At 43.9% G+C, this 22,371-nt stretch overlaps 1 protein-coding gene across 3 annotated transcripts in view; it reads left to right on the plus strand.

The window, feature by feature from the left end:
- Positions 1-3,968: 3,968 nt before the first annotated feature.
- Positions 3,969-22,371, plus strand: part of ZC3H7B (zinc finger CCCH-type containing 7B) — a 46,328-nt gene continuing 27,925 nt past the window's right edge. For 2 of the 3 annotated variants that reach the window (XM_062492222.1, XM_062492224.1), the window contains exons 1-8: positions 3,969-5,511; positions 10,034-10,094; positions 11,990-12,023; positions 12,407-12,604; positions 13,448-13,606; positions 16,226-16,306; positions 17,766-17,825; positions 19,219-19,261. In XM_062492222.1, coding sequence (XP_062348206.1) covers positions 5,223-5,511; positions 10,034-10,094; positions 11,990-12,023; positions 12,407-12,604; positions 13,448-13,606; positions 16,226-16,306; positions 17,766-17,825; positions 19,219-19,261 — 925 coding nt within the window. In that variant the 5' untranslated portion in view covers positions 3,969-5,222. The remainder of the gene's footprint in view (positions 5,512-10,033; positions 10,095-11,989; positions 12,024-12,406; positions 12,605-13,447; positions 13,607-16,225; positions 16,307-17,765; positions 17,826-19,218; positions 19,262-22,371) is intronic. The other variant, XM_062492223.1, reaches the window with a different exon arrangement.

The following is a 22,371-nucleotide window of genomic DNA, read 5'->3' on the forward strand; positions in this document are numbered from 1 at the left end:
CAAGCCCGCAGGTCGGATATGAGCACCTACGGATGTGAAAGCCTCGCCTAGATAATGTCCCTGGGGTCTCCTGTTTGTACCTGGCATGATACTGCTGGACTGTTGTGCTAAGGAAGGCTTTTCCCAGAATCTGTTAGCTTAGAAAAGACCTCTGAGATCATCGAGTCCAACCCATGACCAGACAACACCTTGTCAACTAGACCATGGCACTACGTGCCACATCCAGTCTTAAAACCTGCAGGGATGGTGACACCACCACTTCCCTGGGCAGCCCATCCCAATGCCCAATCGCCCTTTCTGTCATGAAATTCTTCCTAATGGCCAACCTAAACCTTCCCTGGCACAACATAAGACTATGTCCTCTCACCCCATCTCTTTCACCCTGGACTGCAAAGTCATTCCTTCTTAAGGATGCAAAAAAGCCTTGGTTTGTATGACAGACTCGTGTGCACATTGTGCATGACATTTTCTCCCGGAGTACAGAAACAAAAGTACATTGGATGAGGCAGGGTGAGCTGTGCACAGACCTGCCTGCTGCTGCAGTGGGTTTGCACAGCACCTCAGTCCATTCCTCTGCAACCTACAGGCACCAATGTAGAGGTGGCAGATCCCTGCTGAGATTACTGTTGAGGTGGGCCATAGGTAGGATTTATTCTGCTATTTAGTCCCAAAACACTGTAAGAGGCATTTTCCAGTCTCTCACAAATTTGCCAACTGTGGTTTTAATAGGTAACAGCAAATGCTTATATGGACCCAAGAAAAGAATGTCAGTAGTTGATGGTGCTGAGTGACCAGCCTCATAAATAGTAAGAGAAGTTTCTTTTGCAAATGAAGAAAATTAAGAACCATTTAGACTCTAGACTATGGCTGTATGTGAGAAGCATAAAGCTGCCAGAATACACAGAGCTGATGAGGAACTAAATTAGTGTGATCTTGAGAAGGAGCTTGAATCTGGAAAATACAAGCAAGAAATTTGCCACTGGATATTTGTTCCTCACAATTTTTAGTAATAAACAGGATCTTATCAAATACATCAGATACCCTTTCCTGTCATTCTCCCAAATATTGGTTGTGCCAGAGGGATAAGATTAAAGGCATACTATAGGTGCAGTCATATTGGAATGTAGATGTACCATGCCACTGTAGGATAGATCCATACATTCATTCTTCCTAAAAAAAAAATCACTTAACAAATCAAAGTAACTTCTATGACACTGTATCTGGTTTTTAGCAGGGGTTAACAGTGTTTGACTCTTGCTGACTACCTGCACATGAGACTGAGACCTCAATAAACTGCACTTGCTGACTGTGAAAATAGTCATATAAACTGCTGAGGAAAGATTTTACTTCATGAGAGGATTGGTACATGCCAAATCATGACCTTGCAGTACACGTCTCAGTGATACAGACAAAGGAAATTGGGATGGAGGAAAGCACAACATGACTTTCAGCTGAGAAATGCAGTCTTGACAATGGATGTTTTTAAATTAAAAACTAGTGTCTATTCCAGCATAACTCTTGATTGTGTGTACCTTTTGGTTCTGTTCCTCTTTTTTCTTATCTCCTCTTAACCTTACTTCTCATCCAGCAGTGATGTCTTTTCCTTTCACAGGTGCTGCAGGGTTGGAGGTGTACTGGGCTCTGTGATTCATTTGGGGATGGCTCTGTAAGGCTGCCCTCCCACTGTGATCTGGCATATCTGCTCTCTTTGTGTTTATTTTATGCCTCCAGACCCGATCCACTTTTCTTCTGCCCAAAACCACTCCATCAACAGGGTTTGTCATTCGATGTACATTTTGCCCAGCAGCTTCTGCACCAGAGACCCAGCCTAGTTTAGGTTCTACTTACTGTCACAGTGTCAACACCTTAAATTAAGAAACAACAAATCTACTGAAGAGTTGATAAAAATAAACATTGTCTTATCCATGGATAGTAGCAATATTTGGATCAAAACCTGTTGGGAGTTGGTTCTTTCCCTTTTCCCTCTGTGGAATTTTCCCCATTGTCATGCTAAAATACCTATCGACTAGACACTGGGGGAAAGGGGGAGGGGAGAGAGGAGGGAAACCCCGCGAGATTCAAACATCCCGAAGAGGAAACGACAGGCTCTGGCTCGCCCCATTTCCCCCGCGGAGTTCGGACGAGAAGGACGATCGCCGCCTCTGCCCCATCCCTGCCATCCCAGCGTCGGAAATCATCCTCACTGCTTTCGGACCCTGCACTACTGTTTTCTTTCTCGCCTTATCCTGCCACCATCCAGCACTCTGCTGAGCTTCGGGACCGACACCGTGAGTGGAGGGCTCTCTCTCCATCTCTCTGTCCCCCTGGGACAGCGCTGCCATCACCCCCAGCCCTCCTGCAGCTCTGCGGGACCTGCCCGCCCCCAGCACCGGGAACTGCAGCTCAGGGAAAAGGTGCCTGCAGCCAAAAAACACTAGGAATAAGTTACTATTCTATTAGTAGCTAATTTCATAGCTGTTGTTTTTCTTGTTTGTCTTGTTAGTTATACTGGTAAAGAACTGTTATTCCTATCCCCATATCTTTACCTGAAAGCTCCCTTAATTTCAAAATCATAATAATCTATAGAAAGGGGGGATCACATTTTTCAGTTCAGAAGAAGGCTTCTGCTTTCCTTGGCAAGCGCCTGTCTTTCAAACTAGAACAAAACCAATACCTAAAAATGTGCATTATAATAAAATACTGTGAAGAGCATTTGACAATGTTCTCCAGTGTCATAAGGTGCACTATACAAGTCACAGCCTGTATTTCATAAATTATCCGTTTATTGTGTTGACAATGCTGTCAGAAGCCAGTCCTACTCCGTATGATAAAGTCTTTCCTTTTCTGATCAACACATTTTAAATATCTAGCAAGTTTAGCACACTTCACATGTTACCTTCTATCTGCCTTTGAATCTTGCCAGAACACACAGTTGCAAAGCACAAGCTGACATTCTTGTGGGTCACTGTAAATAGAGAAGTGAGACACTCAGGAGTAAACATGTCACTGATTATATTGGGGAAAATGCTGGTAATTTAAGTCAGTATCAATCTGGAAATTGTTAATCTAATGGTAGAATATTTTAGGGAGGGAATATTTTTTATTTTTATTTTATTTATTTAAGCTGTTCTACCAGGGAGGCTGTATGAGCATAAAACTCATTCCAGAGGGTTATTTGAAGTCAGTGATAGTGATCCCCCACCTAAGAATGTCTGTGGATCTGGATCTTCATAACCATAGCCCATGGTAGAACATCTCCCACTCAGCCTCCCTCTCCCACCAGCAGTTCTCTTCCTGAGGCTCTGCCAGCATGGACTGCTGTGGAGATTCAGTCCACTTTCTGGAAATATTGAGGGTTTTAGGATAAGAAAAAGCCAAAAATCTGATTCCATAAAGTGTCTAAACTCACATGTGTACACATAAGTATAAAAATATATACGCATCCACATACTTATATATGTAGATTGTATAATACCCAATCATATTAAATTTAATATGGTTTATATATATATATATATATATGTGCTGCATATATGCATCTGCACATATATATGTGTGTGTGTATATGTAATATATATAGAGAGATTGTATAATCTCAGTTATATTGTATAATCCCAGTTCTATAAAATACAATATTAATGGAGATATAGATATATATTTGTTTGTTGGGGGGGGGGGGTTGCTTGTTTGGGTTGGGTTGTTTGGTTTGATTTTTGTTTTGATTTTTGGCTTTGTTTGTTTATTTGTTTGTTTATTGCATATTCCTTTCTACCCAAAGATTGATGTTTTCAGACGATCTTATTTTCAGGGAACCCCCTCAGCAGTGCAGGGTGGAGGAAGGTCTGGCTGGAGCAGATAATTGCTCGGCCATCAGCGATGGCTCTGGCCGCAGTCCAGCGAACAGAAATGGGTGGGCACAAGGGTCACTGCTTCACGTATGTGATAAGCCCAGGGGGGGGTCTCACAATTCAGCTCCTCGCCGCGTTCGTACGCACGCAATCCCTCTGCAGAAGCAGCTTTGCTTTCTTTTGGAGTATATTTTTTTGTATCAGCAAAGACAAGAAGGAAGAAAAAAAAAAAAAGTTGCATTAAAATTAGGACGGAGAGTCGACTCCTGAAGAGCTTTATTTTTAAAATTTTGGGGTTTTTTTTTATAAAGCCTAAATCACCTTAAAGAATCTCAAAAGCAGCCACAAGGGAAAGATTTGTGAATTTTTGTAATGGAAAGCGGTAGCCTCTAGGGCCCAGAGGATATGCGGGGAGGCATTTTCTCTTGCTGGTGCAGCTGAGAGCGAGCGAGAGAGAGCGAGACCTGGAAATGAAAGTAAAGAGATCGGGAGGCACATGGAGGGAGCTGCAGGGGCAGCCGATCCAGAAGCAGAATGCTGCCTTCTATAATTAAATAGCACTTACTATTATTATTACTTCTAGTAATAATACATTAATAATATCTCTAGTAATACAATACCATTTATCAAGGAAAGTTTATGCATAGTGTGGGGGGGGAAAACCCGAGGAGAGGTGAGTTCTTTATTATTATTTTGGGGGGATTATTTTCGTTTTAAATCAATTCTCTGTGTGTTTGTGTATGTAGAAAAGAAGTGGACTTGAGAAACAAATTCTGGATGTTGCTTCATTAGAAAGTAAAGGTTTCAGATAGTAGCTGCATAGATGAAAGGTTGTGTAATTGTAATTTTTTTTTAATGTGGTGAAAAATAATACGCGATTTGTGAGATTTTGAAGCTAAACGCTCGTCCTCCAAAAATGTGGGGTTTGCAAAAAAAAAAAAAAATTGTCAAAGATCCTAATCCCACCCCCTGGAAAAAAATGTGGTAGTACTCTAAAATTGCATAGCTAGGGGGATAGACCCTGGGTTTACATAGAAAACTTAGTATTAATCGCGTTTGTGCCTGTTTGTGTTTTGTAGGTTCGGGATGTGTGTTCTGGTCTGTGTTTAGGCTGCAGTTTCCCCCTCTTGTTTGGTACAAACCCCATGGAACAGCAGAGAAGCCTTTTGGAATTGCTTTTCAGATAGACCTTCCGTAGGGTCTTGTAAAGTTTATCAAATAAGAAGACCGTGTTTTGGTTTTGTTTGATTTGGTTTTAATTCTTTTATGTTTTAGATAGTTTCCAGGTGGCAGGGGACGTTATCTGTTGGGGTTTTTTTGGTTTTATTTTTTTTTCTTTTTTTTCTCTTAAAGCCGTCTCCCGGACTCTTGGAGATGCGTGATTTTTATTTAAGCGGATGGGGGGTGGGGAAGGAGGAAGAGCATGCTTTGGTTTGTTTTCTTTTTCTCGGGGAAGCCTGGATGTCTCCTGCCGCGAGAGACCCCTCCCCGCAGGGCCGCGGTGTTGGGAGTGCCGGGGTGCCGGCGTTCGGCAGAGTCGCGGGGGTGTGGGAGGCGCCGGCGGCCCCGCTCTGCTCCAGCGGCCGAGGTGGCGCCTCTCCCGGCAGCGGCCCCTACGCAAGGCCGGGGATCGGCGGCCTAGTGCTGGCGGTGAGGGGAGGAGGTGAGCGGCGGTTCCCGCGCCATTTGTGTGGGAACCAGCCCCGGGATTTAGTTTTTCAGATGAGGGACGGGAATGCGAACTGGGTGGGCAGGAAACCAAGAGCAAGTGGGCTTAGGGATAGGCAGCATCAGCCCACAGCTCTCTCCTTGCTCCTTGGTTCACTTCAGTGGAGGCAGGAGGGAGGGTGGCCTGTGGTTCGGGAAGGTGTTGTGTGTGGAACACAAGGCTGAAGGGAGTGGAAAATGAGGTCATGGGGACTGATGTGGTCAACTGAGGCTTTTAGCCCCCACCACCATCCCCCTCGCAGCAGGGAAACTTAAGAGTCACTGCTTTTATTTTCACTGGGGGGTGAGCTGGTTGTTGATTTCTTGCTCTGCATTCACTGGGTGCAGTGAATATTGCTGGGTGCAGCTGGTGGCACCCCGATGACCCCAGTGATGCTACAGAGCAGGGTGCTGGGATGTAAGACAGTGGCCATGAAAGTGCCTTGGGGCAGCCAGTGCAGGGAGGGACAGAGGATCAGCCCTGGTGGGCACAACAGTGGGGGGGACTCCAAGAGAGGTTGGCTGTAGGAAGCAGTGAAACCCAGGGAGTGGGGCATGGCAGAAAGCAGCAGCAGGAGTGAGCAAGAGCCCAAGTCTGTAGTGGGCTATGCAGTTTGTCCTCTGCTTGATTTGTGCCCAGTTAGCTATTCTGCTGCACCATGAGGGTGGCCAAACTGCAGGCAGTGAAAGACTCCCATGTTTCAGACCAGTGTATCTTGGAGCCTTTTGCCTGGGGAGCTCTAGTCTCAGCTTTACAACCTGCCACTTGTGTCTGAGTGTACTTATTTCTAGCTGAAATGTTACATTCAATCCCTGGAAGTCAGTCAAGTGTCAGTTCCTTGCCATCTCAGAAATACAGTATAAAAAACTTTGCCCAAATTGAGGTCTGATAGGGTTATGAATAACAGCTGTGTCCTTGATAAGATAAATTCAAGTCTTTACATTCATCTCATGTTTCATCTACCCATCTAAAGGATACCCACCCAGTTTGTGATTCAGTCACCCAGTTCACTGGCTCATGCTTCCTTCCGAAGGCAAGAAAACCATTTTGCCTGTCTGTAGCATTTTATTCCTGTCTGGCAAATGGTTTGTAATTTATTGATGACCTGTGAATAAAGTTCCTTCTAGACACTGGACCAGAGAGGACAAATGTCTCTGGACTGAAAGGATAAGAGCTTTGTAGTGGAGATATAAATACTCAGTACTTGAACTTTGCTGGTGATTTGAGTGGAGAAATCTGGACAGAGAGATTTGGTGGGGGGGAGAAAAGAGATACTTAGACACGGTGTTTCATAAAATGTTTTCTACAGTGTTCCTAAAAATATTTGAAAGACCAAGAAAACAAAAGCTAAACAAGCTTTACACTTAAAATAATTATGCAGTAGCTGTAGTACAGTATGCAGCAGAAATGAAATGTTGCTCATGTGGGCGGCTCAGTGTGTGTCGGGTTTGCTGGTGTAACAAGTGCATGACTTGGTCTGAACGCTGAATGAAACACGGTGAAGAGGCTGCAAGGATGAGGGGAGACAGAAATGACTTGAGTTTGCTGGTGAGGTGGTGGGGGAGGAGGTTGAGGAGCAAAAAGAGGAGTCTGGCAGCCTCCTGCAGTAGTTTGGGCAGACAGGACAGATGAGGGATCTGCCACACATGAAGGAGATTGCTTGTGTGGAGTCACATTGAAGGGGAGAGAAGGGTAGTTGTTTGTGAGAGATGTGCAGGAAGTTGTTGGGCAGCAGAACATGGTATGCGGTTTGAAGGTGTTGCCATGAGAGGATGAGTCTTATGTGCAAAGTTGTGACATAAGCCTGGAGGTGTGACAGCTGAAGGACAGACCTTTAGCAGGGAAAGCTGGTCACCCACTTGGAAGGAGGGAGGAATGTGGGGCAGTATCAGGGAGCAACAGTCTAGTGGGAAGATCAGGCCTGTGATTTATGTCTAAAGAAGGCAATGGAGGGTTTTGGGTTGAAGAACATTCACTCTGGAAGATGAGGGTAGAACTGCAGAGCATAGGGCACAGAAGGTTGCCTTTTATGAGGGTTTTGTAGCAAGGATCAAACTGTAGCTGTGTATTGTGGGACTTAGATGCAATAGGCTGGTCAGCCATCCACATGAAGCAAGGGTGGCAATATTTATGCTGGATGCAGTGGCAATAGTGATGAGAGAAAAAACTGAAGGGAAACTTCGGAATGCTAGAAGAGTTGGCTATCTCTAGAAAGGAGACATTCTGTAGCCATTCCCAGTAGTCCTTTGGCTGCCCTCCAGGTTTGGGTCGGTAATGTCTGAATGCCCTTCTCTCTGGGCAAGCAGCAGTAATCAGTTCTCTCTGTAACACAGACTCACATCCTGCATATATGTTTTAGCAGCAGGACCAGGGTAGCTGTGAGGACAGGTACTGATCTCTTCTTCACTCCTTGCAGTGTTCTAAAGGCTGAGATCAGAAACTGAAGTAGACCACGTGTCTCAGAAGCCTTTCAAGGTGGTGATGTGTTTTGTGGATATACACAACTGTTAAGGTGTGCCATGGAATTTTTGGAATGCAGCCATTTACTTGGTGATGACCAGCCAGTGTTCAACTGCCCTACCCACATTTCATCAGATCAGTGGGCTGCTGCTTCACTTCCCTGACTTTTGTTCCCTCCAGCTTGACTCAGGGAGCAGCAGGAGCAGGGCTGCACATCCAGGCAGGACAAGTGAGTAGCTGAAGGTGATGGCAGTCACCAGCAATGCCCTCACTCATAGGCTACAGTCCCACCATACCTGAACAGTGCAGGCAGGACCAGATGCCAATAGCAGTGGTCCATCAACAGTCCCAAAGAAAATGAGATGGTGAATCTGGTCCAGGTCCACCCAGCAAATTCAACGGTAAGAGATTGTTCCAGAGACAGGACTGGAGACAAGCTGCCTGCAGTGGAGGTCTATGGTTTGTCCCAGAGATAGAATTGAGGACAAGTTCACCTACAGCACAGTTCAGACAAAGCAGGACCTGGACCTCAGCTGAGATGGAGCTCCTAGACCATAGACAGAATGGTGTAGATGGGGGCCCAAGATGAGGCTGTTTGGAGTACTTCAAGCCTTTTAGTGTATTCAGGGACCAGACAGCTAGAAATTCTTCCTTCCTCCCTGTGCTCTCCCCATGAGCCTTTGGGAGGGTCCACTTGACTCTTTTGCATCCTCTTCTCCTCCACAGTTTCCCTCTTGTTTCCTGTGGACACTCTTTCCTCACTCTTGTCTCTGGTGGCCCCTCACAGTTTCCTACAGTGCTCTGGGGTGGCTCTGTCCTCTGTGATGTCTTTCACTGCTGCCTTTGTGGAAATGATTCCTACTGCTTCACCCTGTTCAGATGGAGTGTGTCATTGATACTGCAGGATATCTTAGAATGATAGAGATGGTCTTAATGTGAAAGGGAGCTGGATGATAATGCTTTTCAAGTTGTAGTGTAGAGGTGAAGAAATTTCTTTAGTGTCTTTTCAGAGGCAGTCGTGGATTGGGAAGGTACAGAGTCTTAATCTCATTTCAGTGTTCCTGTAGTTGCTGCCTTTGTCCCCAAGTTCCTATTCCTCAAATGCTGAGCATTATTTGTGGTCACAGCCGGTTGATACGAAATTTTATGTCACCAGCAACTCAGTTTTGCCACAAAGTGCCATCCTTTCTGTCCTTCATTGTTCTTTTCTTGTGTGACAGATCTGTGTATCTTAGAGAAAGGCCACTGGGGAGCCCTTCCAAAATTTGTTGCCGAACTGCAGAGGATGAAGTTACAATGCTAGAAGATAATTCTTGAGCCTTCTTAAGGTGCTGCCCACCCCAGTTTAAAACACTTCAGGATAGGGCTCTGTTCCCTCTCCAAAGAAGTGTTTCCCAGTCTGTGTTGCTCTTGCCTGATGATTTTCAGTGTGAACTCCCCAGTGCATAGATTTATGCTGTCCTTTTATATGGACTACAGCAAGCAATTCCATTTTCTTCCTGTGCATCTCCTTTTGAACTGCACCTCCATAAACTGTATCTAGGTAAGGTATGTTTCATATGCTGTGCAGTAAGCCAGTTTAAATCTGTCCTAGATAAAGAGTGGTCAGAATTGCTTATCATGGGAGGGTCTTGGCACAAATTCCTGAAATGACTACCAGTGCAGGAAAAGATGGTGTTGGGTTTCTTCCCTTTCCTAGAAGGCCATCATGATAACAGTTGGTTTCCATTTCTTGATTTACTGGCAGCCTAAGCAGAGAGCTCAAATTGGAGTAATTCCTTTTTGCCCATGTATCCCGTCAGTGGCATGTGAGAAAAAGCAGATACTTGGTAGTGAGCTGCTTGCCGTGCTGTATCTGCAGTGTGGATAAATCATGGGCTTTGCTGTTCAGGGCATCTGGTCTGGAACATTTTGTTAGTAGTAAATTCGGGCACGAACAAAATACTGTGCTGTTTAATTGCCAGCAAGACCTAAAATGACTCACTTTGTGTTGTTTCTTTTTCTTCTTCCTCCACAGCAACTATAATGGAGAGGCAGAAGAGAAAACAAGAAATAGAGAAAGGACTGCAGTTCATACAGTAAGTGGACAACATCAGTGTTCCCTGTGGATTTGGAGGTGGTCGTCTTTCTGTTGAGGATGGCAGGAACTGATTTTTTTCCTATTCATGCTTTGGGTTTGCTGCATGGGAAGGAGATACTGTCCTGAGGATTTTGACTTGTGATTTTTCAGGGTGTTTCTTGTCCTGTTAGCTCCCTAAACTTGAAATTCTGTAATTTTAATATCTTTTGGTTTTACCCTCCACTGCAGTTCCAGGATGATCTTTACAGTCAGCATAATGCTAGTAGTACTTAGACCTTCTACATCATCTTCAGCATGAAGATCTCAAAGTGCTCTCTCAACAAGGTTATCCCACCTTTGTTAGGAAGGGAGATAGTATTTCAGTTCTGTAGGTGGGAAACAAGGTACATAACTTGTTGGACACCCCATATGGTGCCTGTAGGAAAAATATATGACCTGGGTTCTTTTGCAGTTGTCAGTCTAGTAGATGTCTCAGAACACTCTCCTGTGAATATCATGTGACCTTGTAGAGCTTGAAATGGTTGCTTATGTAGTAGTTACAAATCCTAGAACTTCCTTATAAGATAGAGTAGTATTTCTCCCTCCAATGTTTGGGTTAGCAGAGGCCTTAAACTCAGGTCCAGGTTCCATGGTAAGTAAGGAAGTAGTCAGATTGTAATCAGATTGGTTTGGGGTTTTTTTAAGGTCTGCTTTGAGTCCTGCAATTATTATACCTGAAATCTGTGCCTGTATAGTAGGAAACCCTCCCAGATCTTCCATATTTGTATCCTGTAATATGGCCATTATATTTTCATCCCAGTCTGAGACTAAATAGGGCTGATAACCCAGTGTTGGAGAGGTAATTGTGAGATTTATATTGGCAGCGCTTAGAAAAATGCACAAGAATCTGGGGAAGAAAATAATTTAGAAATATGAGGTGTAGTTTACGCATCTGGAGCGTATCTTGCACTCTGAACCAGGAAGTGCCATATGTTGGTTTGTTTTGATGCAAAAGAGGGAGTCCAAGTTTGTAAGCAGCATGAATGTTTCTGACAAAGCCATGACATTTCCTATAGTTAGTTTTAAGGAGTGATTAGATGAAATCTAAAAAAAAAAATTATTCTGTAACCAGTAAATAAGATCATGTATACACTGTAGGTGAGAAAAGCTATGAAAGGTGCTATGGTTTCCCCTAGAACCTATTGATTTGTCCTTGAAGAGAAAAAATAATTATATGTGGACCAAGCCTGGATGAATTGGGTGGTCCAATTTGAAGAACAGAATCTTTCTCTTAAGTCTCAGTCCTGTTGTGGCGTAGGTGTCATTCTCACCAGCACTGCCAGTGTTTGTGGCTCAGCCTTGGCCAAGAAAGTTGGAGTTAAATTGTCTCCTGAACCTGCATTGTTTTATCCCTTCCTTTTGTGGGATAGGCCTAAAGGCATGTGGCTAAGTTAAGGCAGAGAAAAGTGATTGCATTTATCTCTGTATGTCTCTGGTCTCACAAAGGATTTGAGGAGGTCTTGGAGTGCCACTCTAGTGCCTCTCATTACAGCCATAAAATACGCTTGTATTATTCTTGGCAGTTTCTCATGGGACTTTAATAAAGATGGGTATTTTAGGTGACTGTCAGAAGCACATTACAGAGGATAGTGTATGCACAGAAAATAAATGACAATAAGACTCCTCTAGTCTCCAATCCCTCTTAGATGTGACCATCACTCAACACCACTGTGACTGTCACTGAACATAATGCTCCCTAACTGTGTTCTCTTTGCCTCAGCTGCCTTTGCAGCGATAAAATGTTCAGTAACTTACTGAGATCACCAACACAGAATCAGAAAAATGATCTCTTCATCAGACAAAAGCTGTTGTTTGTATGGATGCCTGCTTCATGAGTATTTTCTTTTTCTTCAGGTCCACATTACCCCTAAGTCAAGAAGATTATGAGGTAATGGAGATTTTGTTTGTTGAAGCTGGGAGCCCTCTGATTAGCAAGATTTGTTCTGTTGTACAGACATTAGTTTACATGCCAAAAGTGAAGAATGTGGGACGGTCTGTCACAATTTGCCTGTGACTTAAAGTTTTGAGGTTCTGACGATGACAACTTTCAGGGAAAGGAGAAGACATTTGAGTGTTCAAGAAGAATGGGGATTTGACTGCATTATTCTCCTCTACCAAAAAAAACTGATGTTTTACAGGAGGGTAGGGATGTAGGAGTACCTTAGTGGGCAAGCAATTTGCTAAAAGATATGGACAGGAATGGGAAATTGTGAAGTCTCTCCTGTCTCTGAATGCCCACTTGAGTGTATTTGTTCTCTCTCTGCTGCCCAGGCCTTTTTGCAGAAGCTGGTGAGAAACTTGTTTGCAGAGGGCAATGATTTGTTCCGAGAGAAGGATTTCAAGCTTTCCCTGGTACAGTACGTGGAAGGGCTGAACGTGGCGGATTATGCAGCCTCCGATGAGGTGACCATCCCAAAGGAACTCCTCTGCAAGCTCCATGTCAACCGAGCTGCCTGCTACTTTGCCATGGTGAGTGCTTTTCCAAGTCATCCCCAGGAGCCAGGGTTGCAATGCTGTGCAGCTGGAAAAGATGTCAAGAGGCATTTCAGCTGGTTTTGTCCACTCCCTGTTCAAAGACTGGAGGAGACAATGACACACAGAAAAGTCTGCAATCTCCTCACAATTGCACTGGTGTCTTGCGAGACCAGAGGAAGGATGTGAGAAGAGGTGGCCAGGCCTATGATAGTGACGATGCAGTTCTGGTCTTCAGTGGTGAGGAATTAGTATCATCCAGTGTCTTCCAGTCTTGAGCAAGTATTTTTCTGGAATATTGTTTATTACTTTGGAGGCTCTTGCCTTCTCCTTTGAGACACTGGAAGACAGTAGGAAGTCTTCTTTGAAGGAACCTGCAGTATACACATGGAAAAGGATTTTGAAATACCCAGACTCAAAAAGGCTGCATGCCTCCATTTTACTAAGGCATGTAACAGCTTTCCTTTATGGCACAAGCCCAGAGCAGGCCCATCCTGTTTGTAAGGACACTGAGTCCCCTGAAAATTAGCAAGCAGTCACACAGTTAAAGACTTTCAAGTGTAACATGTTCAGGGTAGAGGGGCAGACAAGACAAGGTTGCTCAAGCAGCAGTTCTGTCATTCCTGGACTTTAATGTGTTTTGAGTTCTGCAAGATTTAACAAAATGTCCTGTTAATGTAGGTGTGTTTGCACGCTGGTCTGTGAATGAGGTAACATATGTACTTCCACCTGCCACTTGTATTCCTGTTTTCTGCTGAGAGATAGAACGCTTGCATTCACAAAGAAGGTCAAGTTAGTCTGCTGTGCCTCAGCTGACTCCAGGTGGTCTGTTCCATGCAGGGGTTGTATGAGAAAGCGCTGGAAGACAGCGAGAAGGCTTTAAGTCTCGATGAGGAAAACATCCGAGCGCTATTTCGGAAAGCCCGTTCCTTAAATGAACTTGGAAGACACAAAGAAGCATATGAGTGCAACAGCCGATGCTTGCTGTCCCTCCCACATGTAAGTTTTTGACATACAACTCATCTTGGTTTTTGTGGCTCACAACCTTCCTCCCCTCAACATGCTTAGAGTGAGGCCAGAGGATAGTGGAAGAGAAATCCTGGCTGTTCCCAAGAATATGTTTATGCCCAGAAATTCTGTCTCGCTGTCTCAGAGATGTTTGTCCTCACATGTTTCTTCAGGCCAAGTGCCCTCTTACAGGTAGTGCCAGCCAGGGATGCCAGTTAGTGACAGCAGGTTCATGGTCTGTTTGTGAAGAGCAAGCCCCTACTCTAAAGAAAGGTGAACTAGCACCATGAGAATGTTTTAATTGGCTGCTTTTGTATCTCTAATGGAAATGACTAGGAGCATGGGATAAATGGGAACTGGAGCTCTGAAAGGAAAACATGTATGGTTTTCCTGTGTTGGATACAGATGTCTCACATTTCACTTACTGATTGCTAAGGCAAAGTGATCAAGCTTTTTATTTCTTGAGGAACACGCAGAGGTGTCCTTGACATCACACGGCAGTTATTATTGTATTCAGTGGTAAGTAAATTTTTGCATGCGGAGAGGACTATCTGCATATACTAGGAACTAAATATTTTCTTAGTAGTGCTTTTGAGCATCCTCTTAGGCCAGATACTGATCAGGAAAGCAAACTGTGATTACATGGATTCAAGTGAGCACTGGTGCTGATCTTGGTTCTGATCCATCACAGTAATGTTACTACAAGAAAAATGCATCCACCTCAGCAGGAAAAGTTAACTTTCCTTTATTATTAGTGGTATAGCAGCAATCTTTGAAAGCCTTCTTAGCAGTTAGTTATTACTTTTGTCTAGCTTGTAAATTCTATCTTATTTGTCTTGGCAGAACAGGGTGACCAAAACATATTAAAGACATCATGTCTGGGGAGTCCCAAGGAGCTGTTCTATAAACAAACCCTTTGATTAACAAAAGCATCTAATGTAGGTGCTCTTGTAAAGCTATATGTGGCTATATTTTACATTGCAGTTTATCCACTTCATTTATATTTTAACTGCATAGTTACATTTACATAGCTCTCATTATTATAATTTCTTTATCAGACTTTTCTGTGCCAGGAAAACTCAGCCTAAGAAACTCCATATTGAGTGATCCGCGTTTCCTAGTCTAAACAATTCAGCCTTGTAAATTAACATACCCCACTGTCTTATTAGCTGCGTAACAGAAATCATAAGCCTTCTCTGCATCAAAGGCAAGTCATGCTAGCCATCATTTCACTCTTGTTTCCATTACCCTCTGGAGCACACAGGTACTTCCATCTTTTCATTGGTGTAATTACTGAGAACTATGTTGTCGTTAAAACAGAGCCTTTCTTAAAACTTCTGGCAATAAAGGATCTGCCACTCATTTGGCTCACTGTTTATCAGAGTTAACTAATTTCTGGGTGTAGGTGCTCAGTGCTGCTAGTTTGCAAAAGTTCTCAATATGATCAAGTTAATACTTCCCTGTGGTACGCTTATGTTTGGTATGGCATGGGGTGTTTTAGAAGAGGAAATGGACATGCTAGATTTTGTTTTCACTGAGATCAGTGAAGATGGTGTCAAGACTAAGGTTGAGGGTGTGGGGGAGTAGTGAGTACAATCAAAAAATGGCACTCACTATTGAAAGGAAGAGTTAGTGGTGGTGGGCTGGAAGAACCAGAGGCTTCTCAGCTGTTGAAAGGGAAAGGACTCAACCTGCAGGAAGGAGATTGGAAAGACCAGCATGGCAAGTAGAGAGAAGAAGCCAAGCTTCAAGGTTGGAGATGAGGGAGGAAGTGTTGGAAGATCAAGGAGGGCTATCACAACAGGTTGGCCAGATGCTTTTTTTCTACTTTGACAAAAAACTGTTGAAGTACTCTGATATTTTTGCAAACAGGGTGAAAGAGGAAAATGGAAACAGCTGCTGGTGATGTATAAGTGTAGAAGACTGTGGCAGGTTGTTAGTCTGGGCAGAAAGCCCATGGTGGTATGTGAGTGGGCATGGACACTGGGCAGGGAGGATGGTAAAATGTCACACTATGGGGAAAGCTGAAGGATCTGCTTGACTAAGCTGAGGCAGTTTAACTGGAGCTGGAGACAGTCAAAATGCCTTCTAGCTAGTAGGTTGAAAACTGAGACTTGGTTTCAGCTTTAAAAACAAACAAGCAAAACAGGCCAGTGTATGTGCTGTCTGCATATCAAAGCTGATAATTAACTCTGCAGCTGGCAGAGAGGCAAGACATGCAGGTTCCTTCCCAGGCATGGAGACCTTGCAGAAGCTGTATCAGCAGCCAGCCTTGGCAGCTCCTTCAGCCAACTTGCCAGCAAACTCCAGAACCCTGTTTTTGCAGAGTGTGTGCTTCGTTGGAAGCAGCTATTTGATTCTGATTTTCTGCAGCACTGAAAGAGTGTAGGGCAAAACTCCGGGTGCAAATGCAGCATCTTGGCAGGACTGAATGATAAGAATGCTGAAATCTGGACTCTCCTGGGGCTGTTCTGGAAATTATCTATCTGCTGCTGTCTGAAGTTGAGGCTTCTTGGTGCAGCCCAATGTGCATAACTGAATCCCTTTTATTTCATTCTGTGTGCCACAAAGGCAAAACTGAAAGTGTCCCGTCAATGGTTTTGTCCCCAGGATGAAAGCGTCACACAGCTGGGACAGGAGCTTGCCCAGAAATTGGGACTGAGGGTTCGAAAAGCATACAAAAGACCTCAGGTATGACTTACTTTGTCTTAGAGACTAACCTTTGCTTGTACAAATATATTTCTGCAGAAATGGTAGGTGCTGCTCTGCAGCTACAGACATGTTAAAACAACCCTGCAAACTCTAGCAGGCTGCTGCAACCTTCCTTGTCCTGACCCTCTGACTCACTTTGCCTTGATCCATTTCTAACCCCATTGCTGCTCTGTGTCTACTGCCAGGATGTTTTCTGAGTCCTCAGCTAGTGCTGCAGGAGAAACTTCTGTTGCAGTAGATGCCTACTGTGTTTTTTGCAGGAGAGGAACATGTGGCCTGATCTCAAAGCAGGTTTTGCATCACAGTCCTCTCCCTGTTATGCGATGAGAAGGATGGGATCCTCTGCTGCATTGGAGGCATGGCTGGTTTTGTAGTGGATCATAAAGGATTCCTGCCCCATTTCTAGGCCTACACTTCTTTGTGGTGGGGGAAAGGCTTGGCTTTGGGAGAATGATGGGTACACACCTGGTCAGAAGTTAATTGACACCAGCTGGATCTGTAACTTGGTTCTACAATGAAGTACTGTAGGTGCTTAAATGTGTACCCTGGGATGGAGATAGAGGGCGTTAGGCCACTGCTTGCCATAAAGCTGCTCTCCCATAAAGCTGTGTTGGTCACGGATTTTGTTCTCAGGAGCAGAGAACATGAGCTAGCAGTGGAGGCTGATGTTTGCATTTGCATCCTCAGCCCCAAGCACAGGGGTGTGTTAAACAAACAGCGTGTTCCATCTGCAGAGGGGCACCTTTGTAGCATGAGGTGGAGTGATTGGTGGGCACCCGGTTTGCAGAGAGGTTTTAGGGTAAATCTGGCTGTAACATGTTAATCCTCTGCCCAGCAAACCTCACATGTGATTTACCTACCCTAAGAAAATTCCTTGATCTTGTAGCAGCTTTCCACACTCCCAAAAGATTCTGTCTCAAACAAGGGGAAGTTTATGTGGAAATACTTTTTGTAGCTGTTCACTGTGTTAGCCTTGCCACCTTTTTTGCTGCTATCATGTTACTCAGCTGAGATGGGCTTAAACTACCTGTATGTTAGAAATATAAAAATTAAACACTCCAGAATGCTATTTTATTATTTGAAATTGGTGTTTGTTAACAACTCTTGCGTTGAGTTCCAGCTTTCAGTCCAGTGCAGTAATGCCTTCCCACAGTAGTAATTTCTTAACGAAAAGCAAACCCATCTGTTTCTCAAGGAAGTTTTTTGCCTCCTGGTTGTGGATTGGATGTTCTGAGCTGTACAGAACAATTAAATGTCCCTTTTCAGTGTTGACAAATGCCAACAGATGTGCACTCTTTTGTCATAGTGGGGTAATCTTTTGGGGTGGCTTTTATTTTTGGGCAGTGCTTGGAAGGAAACCAGATTGTAACCCAGTTTTACCTAGTTTATGAGCATTCATGGGCTGAATTCTATTCTAAGTCCTCTCTCTTCCTTGCAGCAGGAATTGGAAACATTCTCACTACTCAGTAATGGCACGTCAATCAGTTCATCAAACCAGGTAAGTTTGCCTCCTGTGGTTGTTACAGTTTATGGACTGTGCTGCTAGAATGCTTTAAAGTTTAATTTATGTGCAAATTTTAACTGTCTTTTAGGTTTGAACTGTTTTAGTTAGTGTTTTCTGCTTTTAAGGGACACTGCCAATAAATTAATTTCTTTAAAAGTATTTCTACTAACGTTATTTTTTATGTTGATAATTAGATCACCAAAGATGGTTCTTTTTCTTAGTTATTGTGAGGGTTTGCTTTGTCTTGCATTTTAAATAAATTTTTGTTTTCAAGTTTTGCATATCTAACCTAACAATGCTGAGTAAAAGTCAGAAAGTGCAACTGCTGAAGAAACATATAAAATTAAATCCTGTGCTGTACTGAGCGAGGTACATACACAGTTTACGTATTGTTTGTATTGTTCTGGGAGATGCAGCCGGGCAGGGCAGTGTATAAATATTAAGGTAAAATACAAGAAATTGCTGCTTTCCTTGTTCTACCACTGGGCAAAAAACCATCACAACAAACAAGCACTTGCTCTTTTTACAGGCTGTTTGGTAATCCACAATGTCCCTTAAAGCAAATAAACAATAAAACTGTAGACACTGTCATTTTCTACAACAAGTTGGGATACTAAAGAACTAGTTTATCTTTCACTGTTCAGTGATTTGGCTTCACATCTTTCTAGGAAGGCCAATCAGGTTTTTTTAATAGTTGTGCCCAGCTTTTAATTTGAAAATCTTTTCCATTTATAAGAATTGAAAATAGTGTAAACCCCACTGTAATAGAGGCAATATCACAAGACAAACGCTTTAATTGTGCCATTTTAAGCTTAAACTAAAGGCACACGTACTTACCTCTATTTATTTTCTGTAAAATATGGACTCAATTTATTCCTTGCCTTGAGCTCCAAGTCAGCAGTTGTCTTGGCAGAAACATTTTCCTGTTTTGAATTTGCTGCAGAAGTTTGTGGTTGTTAGATTGCAAAATATGTGAACTAAGAAAAGGAATGTTGCGTAAGATCAGGCTAATCAGATCTCCCATACAGTGTGCTGACCATTGGTGTGTCCTGGGAGTTAGGACACAGTGTTCTCACCCACGCATGAAATACCCTATTCTATGTATGGAGTTTCTCACGTGGTTGGATATTGTGCAGGCATGGTTTTCCTTTGCAGCAAAAGGGTTTATTGGCTGCTGAAGGTAAACTTGAATGGGTTCCTTGGATCAGAGGCCTCCTAAAGTTCATTTGTTTTACTGTTCCAGAAGAGAAAGAGGCCATGAAGGAAAATAAAAGGTCATATACACTTAGGAGTAGTAAAGTGTCCCATGTGTGAAGTGCGGATGTCTATTTAAAGATTAATTTCTCACAATATTTTTCCTCTCCCTTTTCCTACATCCTCTTTGCAGACTGCTTCCAATGGATTGGGCTCAATAGATGACATTGAAACAGGTAAAGATATCTCTCTCCTCAGACTTTTGTGGCTTCAGTATGGTATGTGACCAGGCTGGCAGGCTTGAGAAGTTCATCACCTCCATTTGTGTTTCTTCTGTACACTCCCAACTTTGGTAAATAGGAGAAGGAAAAAATGGGGCAAAGCAGGAGTGTTTTTCTGGCAGAAACAGCTTTTTGTTCAGGCCCAGTGAGAGACGGTTCTGGGAGTTAAAAGGGTGTGCTGAGGTACCCAGCTCTCTCCAGTTGTGCTTTCTTAAAGCTGCACTTGGCAAAGCTTCTGAAACTCTTCTCCAAGGCAAAACAGTCCAGATAAAGTGAAGGTTGTTTGTGCTCTGAGTGCATATGGTCCTCCAAGACATTGAGGTGGAGGAATTGAAAACAGAGGAGTTGAGAGGGACCCAGGGAGAGTTGCATTCAGGGTTAGGCACTCAGGAAGAGAAGAAGGAAGGCTAACAGGGTTGCTTTTCTCATGCTGGGAAGCAAATGACCTTAACTCTGCCCCTGTGGAAGGGCTCGCTACCTTGTGTGCTGGAGCACTGAACTGCTGCCTCTGAGCACATCAGTCTTTGTTCCTTTGTAAGGTAGCTCTGTGTGTTGGAAGGTAAGCCTGAGGACTTACCACCACATAGCAATTGCTCTTTTTATAGAAAGAAACTAATTTCTTGATTGGGGTGCTTTGGAAAGCATGTTAGTTCTCTGTTGAATGCAAATTTAGTATCTACTTGCTACTTGAGATCATGAGACCCAGTTCTGTGAATTAGGGAGAGTTTTTCACATTATCTTGCTGTGCTAAAATTAACTGGACTCCTACTACATACTAACAAAATACCACATCCAGTAAGCTCTTTGTCTAATCTGGATTTGGTGTAAGAGCAGTATGCCACCTTTGCTGCAGATTAGGCAGACAGAGCGTTTACTGCTAGGAAATCTTTGCAAAAGCACTGGAATTATGTGTTACCCAATTGTCCTGAGAGTGGTGTGTCGCCCGGATGGCTGTGGGTGCTGGGTACCCTGAGAGTAAAAGATTTTTTTAGCCAGGGTTTTTGTGGTTGTTGTTTTGTTTTGTTTTAAGATGCAGACTCTTGAAGCCCTTTCCTTCATGTTTTGCTTGAAGTTGTCTGATTAACTCAGCCTAGTCCTGCAGAGAGATCATGGCTCAGATCTGGCCGAGTATGGCCATTGGCCAGCTAATGCACCAGGGAATCACTGCTGTTTTGGAGAGCAGAGATAGAAATAGTGCTTTTAAAAGCTCTATACTTGCCCCTCAGGGACAGGCAGATGTATGGCCAGAAAAGCTACCAGCTGGGGGGGCTTGGTATGAGAGACTTGGTTCATGGGAGTGTATGGACATGCCCTTCATTGAGCTTATTATGATATGGGGCTGAGTGTGATGGCAGGGGCAGGAATCAGCAGGTGTGGGTGTGCCTGTGAGCTACTCATCAAAGAAAGCTGTTTTATTTTTTTAAGATGGAGAAAACATTAAGGGAATGCAGAGGATGCATGAGCATTGTGAAAGGAGAGTATGTGAGATACCGGTATCACAGCTGGTGAGTGAACTCAGCAGATCTGGTGTCCTGAGGAAAGCAGGAATGGGAAAGGAGAGATAGGAGAAAAGATTGGACAGAGTAGGGTGAGAGGAAGTGGCTGAAAGAATGACAGGGTTTGGGTTGCCAGGGAGAGGAGAGTGGGCATCTTTCCTCTTCCACTTGCAAGTAGTGGAACCTGTTGGTCCCTGCTCTTCTCCTTGCCCTTCACGTGCACTGAGCTGTGGGGGTCTCACGTTATTGTCTGCCTTTCGGTCATGCATTCAGTGTTTCTGGGTTTGGGGCCTCTTGGCGTGTATGGGGGCCTCTTAGGGTGTGTGAGGGCTTCTTTTCTTTGCTTCCCAGTCTGAATGGAAAATGCAGGGCCTCATTCATTCCTCAGAGAAGATCTGAACTGCTGGATCCTTTGGCACCCTGCCATTGTGCACCCTTTTGCTCCCTGTTGCATTTGCCCCTATCCCTTCCGGCATGTTCTGAACTTCTTGTTGGCCTCTGTAGGGATCTTGACAGTACTCCAGATTTAAACATCTGAAAAATGGGAAGGCACAAGCTATCCCTTTGTACTGCAAGGAATCTGGCCAAGCTTTCCAGACATGAGAAAAGCTGGATAGCTGGCTCCCTAACGGCTAGGGGTTCTGCACCAAAGGGAGATGAGAAAAGTCATTGCAAGGGGGGCATGGGTTTGAAGCCAAGCCTGCTTGGTGGGGCAGCTGTAAAACTAAGGACATGCACAGCCTTCCTTTGAGTCACTGCCTGTGGGAAATGCATTCAGCTGCAGCACCAAAATCCTGTGTTGGATCCCATAAGGTACAAGATGTTTTTGCCTTCAGTGGCATGCTTGAAGATGTGGAGAGGGACCTGTGTGTGTTCTTTGCCACTTCCCCTGCTTCCCTGTCCTTTGTCATGGCTCAGCCTCCAGTGCCTTCCACAATGACTTTTGCTGTGGACCATTCACAACAAATACTGGAGGAAAGGTTGGCAGGGGTTGATGCTGTACTCCTGGTGGGGTTAGAGGTAAGGTGTGATGACACAGATGACTGTGTTTGTCACCTCTGCTGTTGTTTTGTTCAGGACTTGGGGGTTTCCTGGAATTGCTAATTTGCTGAGCTCTCTAAGAAGGCACCAGCACATTCCAGCAAATGAGCAGTTTGCAGCCATACCAGTGCTCACTCTCCCAGACCCTGATGCAGAGGGATGGCCAAGTTCTTGTGGGGGCTGAGTGAAGACACCTGCTACAGACAGGGTGCAGCATTTCTTGCTGGATCAAGTTTTGTGTCTCTGAAGCTTTTCTAGTTTCTTTCCCAATTTTATTAGTCTTTCTAATAAAAGCTATTGTCTTTCCTTCCAAACTCTGCCTTGCTTTTATAGCCTTAGTTTGTTGCAGTTACAGTGCAGCCAATGGGATGTGCATGGAGAAGGTAGCATCCTTGTCTTATTTTTTTTCTTTTATTCCAGGACATCTACACAGGGGCAGAATTAAGGTAGTTTGGGTGCTTGGTTTGAGAACTGCAAATGTAACGCTGCATTTTCCAAATTTCTAACATTTGAACTTCTTTTTTAACC

Source organism: Cinclus cinclus, chromosome 4 (assembly GCF_963662255.1).
Source record: "Cinclus cinclus chromosome 4, bCinCin1.1, whole genome shotgun sequence".
Classification (NCBI taxonomy): domain Eukaryota; kingdom Metazoa; phylum Chordata; class Aves; order Passeriformes; family Cinclidae; genus Cinclus; species Cinclus cinclus.